Source organism: Homalodisca vitripennis, chromosome 2 (genome assembly GCF_021130785.1).
Source record: "Homalodisca vitripennis isolate AUS2020 chromosome 2, UT_GWSS_2.1, whole genome shotgun sequence".
Lineage (NCBI taxonomy): Eukaryota > Metazoa > Arthropoda > Insecta > Hemiptera > Cicadellidae > Homalodisca > Homalodisca vitripennis.
The window spans coordinates 175857853-175876476 of NC_060208.1; the positions used below are offsets into that span (position 1 = coordinate 175857853).

An 18624-nucleotide genomic window follows, 5' to 3' on the forward strand; every position below is an offset into this window, starting at 1 on the left:
ATTTAATTAATTGTTGCCTCATGTTTATAATAAACAAATAATTTTGCAATTGTAATGGTTGATTAATTCTTTCCATTGTCACTATTGTCTAGGTTATTCTACAAGAAACGCCTCTGGAGGTGGGAGAACTGTGTATAAAAGGGCTGGCCTTACCTTCTAGAGGGGGGGGGGGAGGAGGGTAACGTTGGGGTGGCAGGGAGACAGATGCTGCTGCCTAGGCCACAGTCTGCTGGTCCCAACAAGGACAAACGACCACAAGATAACTCGCCTTTTGCTGTTTCAGATAAACAAGCAGCTGACAGATCTGGAATATTGTACAATTTTTGCCTTTCCAGCAACTCCTAGGGTATGTTGAATGATCGATTTCATTTGTGTTTGTTACAAAAATTTAAATTTGGTCATTTATGAAACAAAATTATGTATATTTAATTTGTGATATCCAAAAGGGTATGAAATCGAATGAGTTTTCAATATTTTTATAACAGCTGTTAGGTGAACGTTAGGACCAATTAGGTGACTTTTCCTACTTTTTTAAAAAAAAATAAAACTATTTTTTACCAACCTTCATAAGAAGTATAATTACAAAATCATGTTTGTAAACATAAAATAACAATAACAAAGTAATTACAATTGCTTATTTGCAATATTTGCCAATATAAAAAATAAACATGAATGTAAGAACGAGAGTGTGAAAAATTATATCAAAAAAGAAAAGTGAAGAATATACATTACTATCTCACAGTCGACGCATTGGGTCCGGACCTCCTCCTGTCACTGAACCAAGGCTGATCACTCTCGAGGATGCCCATATGAGACGCGTGGCACTTTGCTTTCAAGAAGTAAGTATATAATAGTCAGAAGCAAATACTGATTTTCCCTGAGATCTACAAAGACGATATATACAATTTATAAAAAACCTGAGAAAGGATTAAAATTCCATATGTTAAAACCATGCAGTTAACAGCAAACAAATTGATTTTGTTAAATATCATTGTCCACCTCTATGTGTGGAGTGTAATTTACCAAAAGTAGAAATGAACTCAGTGCATGTCGTGTTTCCTTGTCGCCTTTTTAACTTAACATGCGAGGTTTGCTAATAAATACAAAATCGTTTTAGGAGAAATAAAGCTACGTTTATGGTAATCTAATTTACAAAATGGAAAAAAAAGTAAAGTTAACAAATTTTGGAAGGCTCTTCCACATCAACCAAAAAGTAAAGTTAAAATTTGGAATGAGCTCTCATACAATCTAACGCAATTTTTAACATTGGAAGTTGAGTATAGTAATTTTAAACCTTTGTAATTTATTATTCAAGGGGATAATCATGTCATTAATCAACAGTACAGCATTAGAAGAAGTGAGGGATAACAGGGAGAACAAGCTTTATATTGATGGAGCAAAAACCTTTGTACTTTTTAAGTGTATGAACTGATGCAAATATCTTTCTACAAGTGCCCACAACATATTTAATGTAGTCCAGTGTGCTATTAATAACCAATTCCAAGCTCTCACACTACTACAGTACAATAATAACAGTATAATTTACTGATATTTCTGTACAGTATTAATGTCAACAGTATTCAAAAAGTGTAGAATATCCAATTATTATGGGTTTAGTTTTGTCTGTATTAAGTTGTAGTCTATGGTTTTCACTCCAAAGTGCTATCTGTTTAAGGTTTAAGTTAACGTTTTCAATAGTTCGATTAATATCTGTGACTTTACCAGTAAGCATATATGTAGAGGTTGTCAGCATAAGTGTGAAGTTTTGTGTTTGTGTGTGCTGTGTTTATGTCATTAATGTACAGTGCAAATAGAGTAAGGGCACCAAGAATCGGACCTGTTGTGCGGTACACCCACCATGTGTGACGAAGCTTTTCAATGTAGATTTATTGGCCATATCAAACCACAATTTTTTGCTGTCATCCCCACCTTAGATAAGACTCACATCCACGGGGAAAAAGTCCTCAGCAAAAAATAATCCTTTCAAACTTTTTAATTTTTCAATCACATAGAGTGTGATTAACTGAAGTTTTTTAAAAAGCCTTTGTCTATGAGCATAGTCAAACATAGACTAAAATCAGTGTTATTGTTATTGATTTCATGGCAACGCTGGATGTTCATCTGATGGTTGCAGAGTAACGCCAGTGTTTCAGTACTTTGATACCTTGTTCTAAATCCAGGACTGATTAATCCCATGAATTATTATTTCATATTTCTAGTAAATTGAAAAATTAGGACAATGCACTATCTGTTCGCAAGACACCTTTAGGGACAGAGGCAAGCAAAAATGCTGATGGGTCTACTAGGTCTTGGAGAAGAAAGGATGAGTTAGGACGGATTTTTTATAAAGGCAAGCTTTCATTTGTTTCGGGGGGAGGAAATTACCTGTTCTTAAGGATTCATTGAAAAAAATTAGGTTCATTTATTGAATTGTAATTGGTGGAAGGGAGTTGCAAAAAACAAATAAAACTTACTTTTTTTTGACCATGCTTATAGATATAATCACCTAGTAAACCACTCGTCATTTAGTAATAATGTAATTAAGCGTCTGTGTGGGAACATTCCAATCTGACGTGGACTGGTTCTGAGTTAAAACTGGGGATTATAAAATGCTCGATGGGCGACTAGACTCTACAAAGATAATAATTATGTAATTTATGCAGAAGCCACTAGAAATTATTTGTTTGCGGAGGGGGGGGGGGATAATTGGGATAAATGAGATAAAATAGTACATTTATTAAATCATTCAAGGAAAACTTGTTCCGGGGAACTGGAGATGGCTGTCTTACCCAACGGCCATTGTTTTCACATCTTTGTTCAAAATAACAGTAGAAGATTGCTTTCCTCTCAATAAATAATGTGTTGATATATCTCAATCTGGGAGCTTTTCAAAGACTCTGTTGTGGAGGGGGCCGGGTTTGTTAATTACCGTGTGTCCCACCAGTCTTTCGATCTGATCTGGAAGTCTTCTTAAATCCCATTTAACCATTAAAATTAAAAATATTCTTTTATTTAACTCATTTTGTTACTAATGAAGCATGTTTGTCAGAGACAGAAAGTAATGTTTTTTACATTTAATGTGTTGATCATTGCATTTTCACTTGACCGCGATTTCAATTTGATATTCCATGGCACCTGAATATAACATCTTCCCTAAAGACTTTATTGTTCATAGGCCTCTAAATTTCCGTTATAGTTTGAAAAGCTCTCAACAAGGTTGGGTATTTTGTAAGAGAGCACATGGTTGATAATGTTGTGTTTTGATACTACCGGATATTCTAAAAGTTGCCCTTTGTGAACATCTTTTAGCTTGTTAACAATAATGTAGGTCTAAGAGTGTGTTGTGAGATTCAAGCAATATGATGTGTAGCGTCAAGGGGATAAAATAGTCATTTTTTTTTCTTGCCGCAGGTGAACAATATTGCTTAGTTTATTTCTAATATTTGTTAGGTGTTTTTATTAATGGGTCAGTATTCATGTTCACCCATGATTAATTTCTTAACCTTGAACCCTAATTTAGAACAGTAATGGGTGAACTTAGGGAGATACAAATAGGTATTTGATTAGTCGAAATATTGGAGATTAGTTATTTTCGTAAAAGAAACTGTACTGTGTGTAGGTGAGTTTTTCAAGGCCTGCGGAAAGACATGCTGAGTGGTGAGCTGGGTACAGTGACTGTCAGGCTGGAGAACTGCGGCAACCTGCCAGTGACCCGACTACTTGTTACCTGCGGTACCCCGGGACTGGTGGCCCTGGGATCTCCCCAGCGTGGGGACGTTATGGAGGTGGCACTACCAGTGGGGTTAGCACCTGGAGCCAGTGTGTCTGTGGACATGCAGGTGCGGGCACATGATCTCCGGGGATCGTACACGGCAGATCTACTCTTCTACTATGAGAACACCAGGGATCAGGCAAAACCTTTGTGAGTTCCGGTAAGAAATAAACTTTTGTGACAATTGACAAAACAGAACTCTTAATGAGATTCAAATATCATTGAATTCTGTTCTCTGTATAATTTATTGAATTTTAATTATCTGATCATACGTCATATTTTTTGGTCTCATATCTATGAATGTTCGGTGTGTCCAGATTGTTTGAGAAATATCAATGAATTAGTAACAGTATATATATATAGTATTGGACTATTTTTAAAAAATTGTTTTTCCAACTTTTTCGTCATGTAAAATATGCAGGCCGTTACAGATTCGACTGGTTGACAGGTTCTTCTGCTGAAATTAGCAGTAATTCCATCCTATATATGAGCTGTTAACTTTTTACATCTCTCACCTGTTCTTAGGAAGCCATTATATATATTTGTAAAAGTTCAGTGTTTATTTTATATAACTTTACCAGTGTGATTCAATGAATCAAGCTTTGTTGTTTTGCATTGTAGACAAGTCATGTGATATTTTCAATGTACTTTAACTAATGAATCCGTAAATCTGAGTAGGGTCTGTTCAATACCTGCAACTTCTAAAGGTGAGTATTTTTTTTAATAATATAATTTCACCACTAGAAAGTACACAATATATCACTTCAAACATTTAGACACAATACACTAGAAGCTTTTGTGTTGCATGTGTGTTTTTTTTTCAGCCCGGCATACAGTTGCACACTATCTCATCAGATGAGACAAAGAGAATACCTCTTTACCTAGATTACACTATATTAGTTAAGGTGTCTCATGATGTAGAAACCGTGCAAAGAGTTTTTGTTTCGAGTTTCTATCGTCACTGACTCTTTTGTGGACCTCTTAAGATGAACATGAAACTCCAGATTCCAGGATGTGAAGTATGCAAAACAGCAGGTCAGATTTCATCTGAATTTCATCTACCGAATCAATACAGTTAGAAGCGTGAGGTTCCTTTGGTTATCAAAAACAAGACATGAATGAAATTCAATTGCTGTGCTTTATACGGAAGTGTTGTACATTATGTTGCAGGTATCGGCTGGTGCGACACAGTTGGCCCATTCTAGTTCATCGACTCTGTGCAGGTCTCTGTGACCTCGTCCAGGAGCACAGGCTCCAGCAAGAGTGAAAGAGACCCTCAATCTCAGGGTACAGGTGCAGAACAGCAGCCCAGGTCTGTAACCAGTAACACAACAACATTTTATTCTGAAAGATGTTAACATAACACTATGATTTGGCTTTGCAAATTAGTCAAAACATTGTCTTTTACAGCAACCTTTGATAAAAATCTTTTCTTAAAAGAATTGTATGCTACTGTATACAAAGGTATACCATATTGTGCACAAAAATAAGGATCATTGGCTTTCTTTTTGTTGTAAAAAAGAAATTTATTTTTCCAATAATGCAAAACTATACTGGAATTCCATAATGTTTTTATTTAGCCTTTATTTCCTGTACCAATGCATACAAGTGGACAACCTTTATAAAAGCACAACTAGTTTCCTATCACTTTTGTGTCCTCAAAGTGTTTGTTTTTGTGATTTCAAAAGCTTTCTATTGTCTGAATAAATAATTTAGACTGGGAGGTGCCCTTTGCCTCCAATTTGGGTCCTGTTAAGCTTGTAGCATAACGTGGTGTGCTATTAACACTTTTGTACACTGAGCCCGAGTATTAGGTCGGTGCCGCCGTCGGCAGCGCCTGCTACCGGCGCCCGAGTATAGCTCGGGTTGTGTTATTTAATTGTATTATTTAGCTCAGTCCATCTTATTTTTGGATTCAAACATTTGTGATTATGTTCATTGGTTGTCTAAGTTCGTATCTGTTGGTTTTGGGAACAGATCCCTGGGTCACGTTTTTAGTAACTGAAATACGTAGATTATATCGTCGTACTTCAAGGCGAGTCAAGACAGCTGATTGTAGGCGCCGCGGCTGATCGTCGGTACTGTCAGTTTGCTTTGTAGGTGTTTCACGTTGTGTGTTGTTTGTGAGTCTTAGTGATGTCTTCATACAAAACTTGCCTGACAAATACTGAAGGCAAATGTTTATTATAAATGTTAATTTGTATTATAAATGTGAATTTAACTGTTTGTAAATAATCAGAACTTTAGTTTCTTACTGAATGAAGTAAAGGTAAATGCAAGCAATGTGAGGTTATCCCTGTGGTTTTGTTTTGTATTTATACATCGCTTTGTTCTTTTCTTCTAGACTTTCCATTCACTTTTATTTTATAGTATTTACTTATTTTTTTCGAGTTTTAAATAATATGGGTGATGAAATCAAAAGTGATGCAATTCAGATCTTTTGTTTGACTGCGAGTCGGAAAGTGACGGTGATTTTGATACACACATAGCACCTGGGACCAAATATTGATTTTATGAACGATCATAAACTAAAATTTGCGAGATCCTGTAATTGATTCAGACCATTGTGCTTTAAAATTTACCAACTCTAAGGCGAATTCCCTGAACTAACAATGCTATGTAGCAAAAACTTTATTTTGTATTTTTTACATAACATTCAATATTATGTAATAATTATTTATTTTGAAAATAAACTTTATTGTTGTATTTTTGGCGAAAACAATGGTGTTGCTCCTCAAACACAGCTACATCACCAACCCTTGCTTCTATGTGTGGCCAGCGATCTTGACTTAAACAGTTATTTCCTTTGAAAACAGAATGTCAGAAACACATAACATGTTTTAAAACATGAACTTGTTCTAGCGGACGATGTGAGGAGTTGTTGTGTAAATGTTAAATAGTGTAATTTATTTAGTAACATCGTAAATGGTGGTTATTAAATAAGGAAACTTTAAATGTTAGAACCCTGTTTAGTAGGTTTGCTCTATTATAATTTATTTTAATATAGACATTGTTCTTTGCAAATATAAATATAACGTAAGTATGTATCAGTTTAGTTTCTTTTAGTCACTTGCAGTTATAAAAGAAGAACTTAATGTGTATAAGTTTATTATCTACAGGGTGGACTGATAATCCATTACAACATTATCTGTTACCTGTGTGTTACTAATTGAGTATGTAGATGGTTGTGTCCACAAGTGTCAGTGTGTCAATAAGCCCCCCCCCCCCCCCACCCCCCCCCCCCCCCACCCCCCCCCCCCCCCACCCCCCCCCCCCCCCACCCCCCCCCCCCCCCACCCCCCCCCCCCCCCACCCCCAACATAACATACAAGTAAATTGTATTTCTAAATTGAATATATTTACTAAAAATTGTTTATGTTCATTGTAAACCAGTAGTGATATATTTTGAAAATTTACACAAATTTACATCATTAATTCTGATCTGTTACTGAACCAACTTCAGACATTTTTTGAATAATTGTTTGTTTGATAAATAATACATATTATTTATTCACAAAGTCTGTTCTATTAGTAAATCAATTTTTTTCTGAATGGTTTAAATTTTTAAAGAAAGTCATGAAAATGTCCAAAATGATTTGTGACAGAAGATAACCGATTAACTATAGAAGAAATCAGTGAAGATTTTGGAATCAGATTTGGTTGGTCAAACCAAATCTTGTCCCAAAATTGGTTTCACCTCAGCAAAAAAAGCTATGTCTCAGCTCCTTAAGATTTCATCCAGTGCTCTGAAATGACAACTTTTTTTACCCCCAAATCAAATGTCAGCGGAAAGGAAGCCAATTTTAAGATGTAAGGGAGATACAACAAAATGTGATGCAGAAACTTTTTCAGGTTCCAAAAAGCAACTTAAAAATGTTTTCAAACAGTGGAAAAGTGGGAATGTTGTTGGGCAAAGTGTGTGGCACCAAGAGGAAACTACACTGAAGAATAATAAGCCGCAAGCCAAACCCTTTTTCTAATAACACCAATCTGGATAATATTTGAATATAACTTATATATTGAGCAATGATAAAAAAATTCACTCATAAGCTTTGGGTCAAGAGTTCAAACATTTTTAATATCTCAAAACAAATAACACTTAGTTTCTTTGAAATTTTATACTATCAGCAAAATATTATCAACAGATTAACAAGTTGATGTAATTAGCCAGCTGTTTTAGTAAGTCAGTTATTTTTAATTACCATCTTAATCACTGAAAATTTCATTAAAACACCTTTATGTTATAACAATATACATTACACAGTTTTTTCTGTAAGCTTTTATGGTTATAATGTGGCTTTGGCAATCTAAAAGTAGGCAAGTTTAACTGGTTACAATACAAGCTAAATTCTATACTGACATATAATTGTTATGGTGGAAAGGGTTGATTCAATGTAAATGTTGAGTTCTGCTCCATTTTGCAACATCGCTTTATGGATCTTTTCAGACAGACGTGGACTCCAGATACCAGGAATCAATCAACAAGTGTCGGATTTCAGACATTGCACTAAGAGGACGGTAAAATGGAGCTTAACTTAATATTAACAAGGAAGCATATTGTATGTAACCGTACCTGCAGGAATTTAAGTACGTCATTATACTTTCTTCCGCATAGTCGTGGGCCTTCTTGGTAGAATCCGCGGCCTGCATAAACAACGACAGTGCAGCCATCTCCAGTGCACCTGCATAATACAGCCACGCACCATCAGCATTGAAGTCCCGCTTGGCTGCATGGTACGCTGTGAAGGCCAGTGAATACGCTCCAAACATGAAGCACAGGTCACCCAGCCTTCGCAGTTGTAACTCAGTCGAGTCAGTTGTGTATCTGTACATACTTCAGTTGTTCAAATATGGCTTAGTGTCATTAGCAAACTTCTCAATTTTTAAGAATACTCTGCATGCTAAACTGTATTTTCAAATACTTTACTTGAGGTTAAAAAATCCAAATAAATTGAATTTTATATTAACAATATGCGCAATAAGAATTTACTCAATACATATTACCACAAGGAATTAAATTTTATAAATGTTCAGTGACTCATACATGACAATGGCTAGTTATTACGCATGACAAACTATAACATTTTAATTAGGTACAGTAATTAAATTTTGAAATAATAATACAACAAATTGCAAAAATTTTAAATCACTTGTTACATTTGGCAGGTGAAGTTTAATTTTGAATTAGACCACTAGAAGTGCACAAACAGTGAATTATGCTATCAAATTCAATAATTCTGAATAGTTTTAGAATTTGAAAATAATAAAATAATTAGTTGGAATTGTTGACGAATAAATACATAAACATATACTTTTCATTGAAGGAGGAGCTGTTTCTTATTGGATATAGCTATTGTGATAGACATAGTACACAAACTGTCAGATTTAATTTATGAAAATATAAATAAAAACTGTATCACAGAAAAATAGCAAATGTCCAGAAAAATCCTTCTATCATCAAAAAATAAACTTAAACAAAGAATAAAAACTCGAAATACAAATTAAATGATTAAGGAAATTAGTTTAATGTGTTGACAATACTGGAGTCTCAAATATCAGCATATTTTTTTACCAGAAACCATTCAAACATTTTTTGTGCAAATGTACTATCACAGACTACAATTTTGCATCACAATGTATCAGAAAAACATTTTAAAAAAACTTCTTCCGTCTGAGTTTAAGAAACTTGTATTTTGCAGATATTTGACCATCAGCAACAGTTTATAAATATTGTAATACAATTTTTCATTGAAAAGGCAACTGAAGTGAACTTTAAAATATATTAATAGTTAAGAGCTTGAAAGGACCAGCATGTGGACCGTCAGCTATTTCTTCCTCACTTCGTATTTAGTCAGGACACCAATTTTTGGCTAATCTTACATTTAACAGCAACTAAATACCAAAAGCCTGACTTACGTGATAGTAGGTGTTGGTGTGTTGGGTACTCCAGGCTTGCTACCAAACCATCGTTTGGTAGCACTCAGAAAAGATCTGCTCATTCCCTTTTTATTTGAGATCTGCAACATCATCATTGTACTTATTTTATTGTTATATTATATATCTCTATAAAAACTTATTTAGTCTGCTATAAAAGTTTCTTTTAATATGTGTGAAGGCAAATTTTTATCAATCTAAAACTACACGTAATGGGCTAATATCCCAGTGAAGTGGTGCTATGGCAGACTATGGGCAGTTGATTGAGAGCAAAACTGTTTGCAGAGGAAACGTCAGAGAGAGAAGTAAGAGTCGTGTTGGAGATTTTTTTTTAGTAATTCGTGGTGGTGACGTGAAGGAAAAGTGAAATCAAGTTGGAGTATTGAATTTCTGTGAAAGAGTAATAAGGCAATTAGTGTTACCAAGAAATCAGCACAGAAATATAAAAGTAGTGTGAGCTGAAAGTAGGAAAATCATTGATTGGAACCAGATCTTGAAAGCCTGGAAGTTACCATTTCGACGAGAAGTTGGGTTGTCCAAGAAAAAAGTTTTTGAAAAATAATACCCTTTAACCTACCTGATAGTTAGTGAAATACCAAAGAACTACCACACACACACACATACAATTAATTATATACTTAATGCATATTGAAATCATAGTACGTTGCATGTTTATATAACTTACAAGCCATAAGGGAATAACAATAGTCTTTTAGGCTTGGCTAGTCAATTTATTATTTTAGTGCACTTTGGAATCCCGTGGCATCCTGTAGTGCACTAGCATAAGCTTGATTGGCAACATTGTTTTTAGAAATTAGAACAAGCACTTGGAGTGTAGGCCAATAGATTATTGATCTACAACTCTTGTGTCGGACTGCACGTTTACTATTCGAATAGACCTACTGCCACCGGTAGGGTTATCAGTGTTGAAAGTTTCACATTCAACCCACAGCGGATAACGAGTCCCAAAGGAAAAATTCCAATACTACAAAGATAGTAGAGGTGGAGTTTCAAATCAAATTCACGTTAACTAATGCAAAAGGTCTTGTCTATAAAGAAAGACATATACAAAGAGAGAAATGTAACCTCGTAATCAACTGTTGGGAGAGCCTGCGCTAAACACTCAGACAATGAAACAATGATTGTAAATTTTAAATGTATGAATACGTTTTAAGAGCACATCTCTAGACATTATAACATTTCCTTGTGTATTTTCTACACAAAGTGAGTTCACTTGCGTCTTATAAACCATTCAAATACATAAAAACTGCATTATCCAGGTTAATGTATCTTAACCCTTCAACGCACTATTTAATTTGAACTGAACACTCCTTAAGTGGTCCACTTAATTTCTTGTTTTTCACAGTTTTGTGACAACATTACCTATACATACATTAAATGATTTTCTGTTAAGCCTATACTTGTAAAAGTGATTGTATTGCTAAAACAAAAGTATACCCATCAAAATGTATGAAATAAAGTAATAAAACAGGCCTAGGCCAAACAATAATCCAAACCAATTTTAAAAACTAAATCTAAAACTGTTTCACTTCACTGATGCACATACTAGTATAAACTCACAATCAGATTTGTCCTAAACCACAGTGAAAATCACTTTCAAACAACATAATTGCTACAAGTACACTTATAAGTAACTTTATGAAATATTATGTAAATATAACCAAACAAATAAACAGCTAAACACAAACAATAACATCCTCATGCCAGCAGACAAAGTCGCGCCACCTTGATCGATGTTCATTGTCTACTATAAACTACATGTTAAACGGCTTTCGATACATAGGTATCAATACACCGATAGTTCATTTCATCTTCTTTCCAACGATGTATAACTCGAATGTACTACACCGAAAATAACCGAAATATATTCGTTATAAGATCGGACTGTGCGATGCGTACAGCTTACGTCGTAGGCCGAGTTCAGCAGTAAACACTAGACGTATGGCGTACGTCGCGGTCCGTCGAAGGGTTAACACCTATTGTTGTATACAACACCAATATAAACATAATATATTGATTTTCAGGTGGCAAAAAATAATCCCTCTGCTTTATGGTACTATCCTTGGATTATGCAAACTCTCTTATAACCATATACAAGTGTTTATCATGTAAAGCAGTAAATTGCATATTAACACACTTTTCACACTAGTTCTAAGCTATTGTTCCAAATTTCAAGACTCTATGTTTTCGCAAAGTTAGTTAAAAATCAATAAAAAATTTGTAATTAACAGACAGACAAGTAAGTCAATAAAAACTTTTAACTACAATAATCTATCCATTTCATTTTTCATCATTAACCCCAGTTAACAACACAGTGTGTAAAAAACACTTTTAGCTTGTTATTAATAATAACATTACAGGTTAAGCAAAAATGTTCAAGCTTTGTATAAAATCAACCAATCCACCAAAGTAACTTTACATGTGTTGACAAGTTACTGATAAATGTCATGTGATTAGTCGTACAATATACTTTTTACTAATTTGTTTATTCTATGTCATTCTTGTTGGCAACATAGTTACACATAAGACTGATGTAACCCGAGTCACTGTTTGACACACTGAAATCAAGACTCCCAATAGACCAAAATTTACCATTTTCAATAGTGGTATAGGGGTATTTGAAGTACAGTTTCACATCAAATTCTGACATTGCAGGTCAACTTGTTCAACACCTATCATGCGTACAGACAGCGAAATCGGATTTCGCTCATCAGTAACAATAACTTCTCATGTTTTCAATTTATACCTTGGGTTGTTGGTTCGTACATCAAACCTTAATGTTTCTTAATATTCTGAAGTATTTGATCACCACTGATACCCACCAGTTCCGTGAGATGCTGTATCTGCTGTTCCACGTGGGGCACGAGACAGCTGAGACAGAAACAGGTAACCAGTTCTCGCAGTTTTTCCACATCGTCCGCTGTGAGACAGCTGCCATGCACCGTGCTCGTGGTGCTGCTCGACCAGCTGTTGGTCATCACTCCATCAACCGCAATGCTCTGCACACCTCACTCTCTGTAACTTAAATTGTTAGACACAGTGTCCCAAGTTCAGTTAGTGTCCATCGTGGATCACTGATAACACGGAAGAATGTAGGACCGTTACAGCCGCTGTTGTGTTACCAGAAATAGAATACACCATTGCAAGAAATAGTATGTATTGTCTTCCATATGAGAAAAATCTAACGCCCAAGGTTAAAAGTTAAAATATCGTTTCGTTGATACTTGATTTCATTATAATTAATCTAAAATTATGTTTGTGAACGTATTAACTTATAACGGTTCAATTATCACCATTTTGAAACCTTAAAAGTTACTGAAAAATAAGTAAGAATAATAATGCATGACAATTTAAATAAAAATGTTAATTTTGATTCTTTTGAACAAAGCATTTTGTTTCTTTAAATTTTATATGACAACGTAGTGGAACAATTATTTTAAACAATGTTTCAAATTTCATTGCTCTATCATAAACAAAAATATTGTTATCACAGTATAAATAAACGCTTACATTTTCACCTCAATTAATTGCTGCTGCCAGGCCTGCAGAGGCTCATATAACTACTTCCTCAATGGGTTAAGACTGTTTAATGCTACTCTGTTGTCACATTATGAATCTCTAGTGTAATTCCATTATCTTATGTAAACCGCCGACATTTTAAACTACTAAAAATAACAGCAATTTAGTTAATCATGATATTTTTACTATAAAATTACATACTCTTAAAATGTGTTTCAATTAAAAATGAAAAACCTGTGCTCCAATAGAGTCAAATATTTAATAGTGGACCATAGTGGTGAACAAAGTAATGTAATAGAAGAAAGAACCATAATTGATTTAGCATATATATTGCAATCGCAAAGCAAATTCTTATACTTCCAAAATAATTTATAAATCCACCAACTTACATAAAAGGAAAATTGGAAAGAATTAGGGCCATAATAAATATGATTTCTTGCTTTGATATGTTAGCTGAGATTTATCACGTTCTTAAAACTGGAAGTTTATGTCTGGTTCCACATTCATAAAAATATGTTTTGCTATAATTGTGTTTTAAGTCTTCCAAATGTAGCATGATCAACATCAGATTAAACCAATCATACCGATATAACTCTGTGAACCCCAAAACTCTGATGGAAGAACCCTGTGTATATGTAGCCTTAGGACAATACCTTGCTCTCTTCAAACTCCATGATGTCAGTTGCATGTCAGCTTTCTATAGATATGGTCCAATTATGAATTGCCAATCAATCTATTTACAAGCATAACATTTTATTTAAATTAATCTGAATCAATTGAGTACGAAATATTTTTGTCATTCAAAATAGTCTGCATTCAACTAGGCTCTATACAATAAATAAGACAATAATTGTTTCTTTCTTTTGGTATTATAAGAACTGAAGTACCCACAAAAAATCTAAAATGAACAAGTTTTGATTACATAGAATGTACTGTCACTCTAAAGAGTATATACTGTATCTTTCATGTAATACATATTTTACAAAAGAATACAGGTTTTTACAGAGTACATAAATCGCTATATTATCTCTTTGACGAAATAATTTATGCCACAATGATTACATAAAGTAGATGCTGTATACACAAAGTCAACTAATTAAAGAAAGTATGCTGTTAGTGAAATATAAATACACAATAAATTAATGCAAACTACTTTCAAAATCTACATCTTAGTTTAAGTTAATTCTATACATATTGAATATTTAATTATTTTGGTTAGTAAATTGCAAGACTACTTGATGTAAAATGTTAGTAAATAAATGTACAACAATACAATTCTATTAGAGTACACTAACTATATCAAATGGTGGTGAGAAAAATAATTACTGATGTAAATTTTTTAAATTGTGATTCCTGATCATGTAGACTATTATAAGCACAAGTTCTCCATAACGTACTCTATCAAACTCCACCAGATGATATAAAATTTGGCCATATCTTACTTTGTATTCAGTTTATTCCTTAGAAAATTCATAACACTTTGAACAGTTTAAATAATAGTGTTGTAATTTGACAAGGATATGTATCTTGGTTTACACTAGTTTCACTAGTTTCGCTGGGGAATTTTTTTAAATTCACATGCCTAGTTCCATTAAAACCTATCACAAAAATCAAAAATGTAACTGCATTTGCACAGTGATAATTAGGGGTTTGACATATTATTTACCATGTGACCATAATACTTGAAATAAGAAACATTTTACCTTTTTATGAATTATTTTTATGTTACCTGAAACTTTTTTCTTACATTAGATTTTATGAAATTTTATATGAAAATTTTAAAATAGTTAACATTTCAAAAACAGTGAAATTATGTTTTTATTTTCACATTTAATTAGGGTAAAGCAATGTAAATACCCGTAAGTGCCTTGTGTCACTAGCAGTAATACCGAACCCTCTGCAGAATCTGATACGTCACTGGACAATATTTTCTGTAATTTTCTGTCAATCGGCCGTTCCTGGGACAACGCACACCGAGACCGGTTCTGGGACAAACCGTGTGAGACCGAATCTGGGACAGAAAATTGTTAGAGAGCGACTAAGAGTGTGAGTACGGGTGGTCAGAACCGCGCCGCTATACTTGAACGTTAAATTTCGTTTATGAACGTCAAATTACGTTTATGAACGTCAAATTACGTACGTTTATGAAACGTTAAATGACGTTTATACTTAAACGTCAAACTACGTTTATGAACGTTAAATTACGTTTATACTTAAACGTCCAAAATTACGTTTATGAACGTCAAATTACGTTTTATGAACGTTTATGACGTTAAATTACGTTTATACTTAAACGTCAAACTACGTTTATGAACGTTAAATTACGTTTATACTTAAACGTCAAACTACGTTTATGAACGTTAAATTACGTTTATGAACGTTAAATTACGTTTATACTTAAACGTCAAATTACGTTTATGAACGTCAAATTACGTTTATGAAAGGTAAATTACGTTTATACTTAAACGTCAAAAACTACGTTTATGAACGTTTAAATTACGTTTATGAACGTCAAATTACGTTTATGAACGTCAAATTACGTTTATGAACGTCAAATTACGCTTATGAACGTCAAATTACGTTTATGAACGTTAAATTACGTTTATGAACGTTAAATTACGTTTGATGAACGTTAAATTACGTTTATGAACGTTAAATTACATTTATACTTAAACGTCAAATTACGTGTATGAACGTTAAATTACATTTATACTTAAACGTCAAATTACGTTTATGAACGTCAAAATTCTGTCCCAGATTCGGTCTCACACGGTTTGTCCCAGATCCGGTCTCGGGTGCGTTGTCCCAGCAACGGCCAAAGTATACTACTTAGTATACAACAAAGTAGTACAAAGTAGTATACTTTGGCCGTTGCTGGGACAACGCACCCGAGACCGGATCTGGGACAAACCGTGTGAGACCGAATCTGGGACAGAAAATTGTTAGAGAGCGACTAAGAGTGTGAGTACGGGTAGTCAGAACCGCGCCGCGCGAATCACCACGCATGTCATCGCTGTCCCGCCACCGACACCACGCGTTGTTACTGTAAGTATGCAAGCAATCGGCACGCGCCTCGTCAGCACCGCGCCGCGCGACTGCTGAACCGTCACCGCCACCGCGCCTCATCATCACAGCGCCGCGCGACTGCTGAATCGTCACCACCACCGCGCCGTGCAAGACACCACGTGTTGTTTCTATAAGTATGCAAGCAATCGGCACGCGCCTCGTCAGCACCGCGCCGCGCGACTGCTGAAACCGTCACCGCCACCGCGCCTCATCATCACAGCGCCCCGCGCGACTGCTGAATCGTCACCACCACCGCGCCGTGCAAGACACCACGTGTTGTTTCTATAAGTATACAAACAATCGGTACGCGCCTCGTCACTGTCCAGTCACCACCGCGCCGCGCGAGACACCGCACCTTACTCATCCCACTCACCCACCTTCTTCCTACTCCTCTTCCTTTCAGAGTCAAATGTATTAATAATGCTATCATCCCTCCTTCCACACATCCCACCCTCTTCCTACTCCTCTTCCTATTCTCATCCCCATCCATACCTCATCCCTTTTTCCATCGTCAATCGCCCATACAATAAGAGAGTAGCCAGCTCTATAATAATGGCGTTTTCTCCTGCTAGCAAGCAAACAGCATTTCTCAATGCTACGAATGGTCTTCGAAGATCATCAGTCAAGAAATGTCCGAATTGTGGAGAAGAGGTTACTGCATCTAACCTATCCCGCCACCAAAAAACAAAGAAGTGTATCCATACCTCATCCTTTTCCATCGTCAATCGCCCATACACAGTAAGAGAGTAGCCAGCTCTGTAATAATGGCGTTTTTCTCCTGCTAGCAAACAAACAGCATTTCTCAATGCTACGGATGGTCTTCGAAGATCATCAGTTGAAGAAATGTCCGAATTGTGGAGCAGAGGTTACTGCATCTAACTTATCCCGCCACCAAAAAACATAGAAGTGTATGTCAGCGTCAAATCCACCAGCTTATGCTTCTTCTTCAACGGATTTCAATGAAAAAACCTCCTTCGATGAAAACAAGTATGTTCAAGGTGTGGTGCTGAAGTCAGGAACTCCTCCATGTCCCGCCATAAAAAAACAAAGAAATGCATGTCCACGTTAGACAGACAAACTCCGGATTTTGATATGTCTATGTTGGAAAACTACGCTGATGCTGTGAGTGTGACAATCAATTCCAGAACGTGATTGCTGATTTTGATATGTCTATGTTGCCAGAGTCCTATTCAAATCTCAGACCTGAAGAACAAGACGCGATTGCTGATTTTGATTTGTCTATGTTAGACACTCCAGATTTCTATTCCAAAATTAGAGCTATAATTGGTCCCATCTACAGCTGACGCTCCAAAAGTTGAACCACCAGTAAAAAGGATACACCCCGATTCATCGAAAATTATATCAATACTTGGTCCACCACCATTTGAAGTTCCGGATAAGTCAAGACTATTCACTGCATATACCATATAGTCCTGTATACCATTCACCACTACATATCCCAGAGTCCAACATACAACGTGCTTAGTCCCGACCGATGTACGTGCTCAAATAAAACCCCAGAAGGACCGTGTCCAAAAATGCAGTAAGGAAATAACGGTTTCCAACATGGCTCGGCACCAAAAATCTCAGAAATGTGCCAAAAACCAGCATGGTATGACATAATAACGAACGTCTGAAAAAGATGGAAATCAAACCAGCTCCTAAAAGTAAAATGTGTTGGATTTGTGAAACACCAATAGAGTCATCCAACTGGAAATGTCACAAACAATCGAAACGTCATATCCGTTTGTCAGCACTTCATGAAGGTCCTCGATACAGGAGTGAAATATTACCCATTACGAGACTGACACCAAGACTGCCGGCACCTACTCCAGACATCAACATGCTGGTAAAGAAATACCCAAAACGACCAAGGGAAGTCAAACAAGTACCGAAGGTCAATACAAACGATATAGCTCTTGAAGCGATGAATCCGAAAACCGACTAGACCGCAAAAGATTACTACAGGTGTGAAAAAGATTATTAGTGAGACACCGACTAGTACAATTAATAGTGAGAATTCGATTAGTCCTTACCATGGAAGAGAGACAGCTTCTGTCTGAAACAGAATCACCTTCAACACCTCATCTGGTTCCGGTACGTACTCCAGAGGAGTCACAGACAATACTTGATGAAATATCAGAAGTCCAGTCGGCATTCACGGGAAGATTGAAAACGTATGTGATTTATGAACAAACGTGGGATCAAAGATCCAAAAATGTTTCTTGAGATATGCAAAACCACTCGTTGTTGACAAACTTCAGGAAGCTGTAAAAGAAAAGAATCTTAAGGTAAACATGGTTTATCATGCT

The 18624-nt window shown here is 35.5% G+C and overlaps 2 protein-coding genes across 3 annotated transcripts in view; one reads left to right on the plus strand and one right to left on the minus strand.

The window, feature by feature from the left end:
• Nucleotides 1-3610: 3610 nt before the first annotated feature.
• Nucleotides 3611-5106, plus strand: LOC124353368 (trafficking protein particle complex subunit 8-like). The gene is made up of 2 exons (XM_046803210.1): nt 3611-3922; nt 4943-5106. The coding sequence occupies exons 1-2, from the start codon at nt 3648-3650 to the stop codon at nt 5037-5039; spliced, it is 372 nt and encodes a 123-aa protein (XP_046659166.1). The 5' UTR covers nt 3611-3647; the 3' UTR covers nt 5040-5106.
• A 3181-nt stretch (nt 5107-8287) lies between these two features.
• Nucleotides 8288-18624, minus strand: part of LOC124355071 (trafficking protein particle complex subunit 8) — a 30655-nt gene continuing 20318 nt past the window's right edge. For both annotated transcript variants that reach the window (XM_046805999.1, XM_046805998.1), the window contains 3 exons: nt 12550-12726; nt 9689-9789; nt 8288-8597 (listed from right to left, as the gene is read on the minus strand). In XM_046805999.1, coding sequence (XP_046661955.1) covers nt 8303-8597; nt 9689-9789; nt 12550-12726 — 573 coding nt within the window. In that variant the 3' untranslated portion in view covers nt 8288-8302. The remainder of the gene's footprint in view (nt 8598-9688; nt 9790-12549; nt 12727-18624) is intronic.

Coding starts and splice junctions, on each gene's coding strand:
- LOC124353368 (XM_046803210.1), top strand. CDS start 3,648: ATGCTGAGTGGTGAGCTGGGTACAGTGACTGTCAGGCTGGAGAACTGC. Junction 3,923..4,942: donor AGGGATCAGGCAAAACCTTT/GTGAGTTCCGGT, acceptor ATTATGTTGCAG/GTATCGGCTGGTGCGACACA.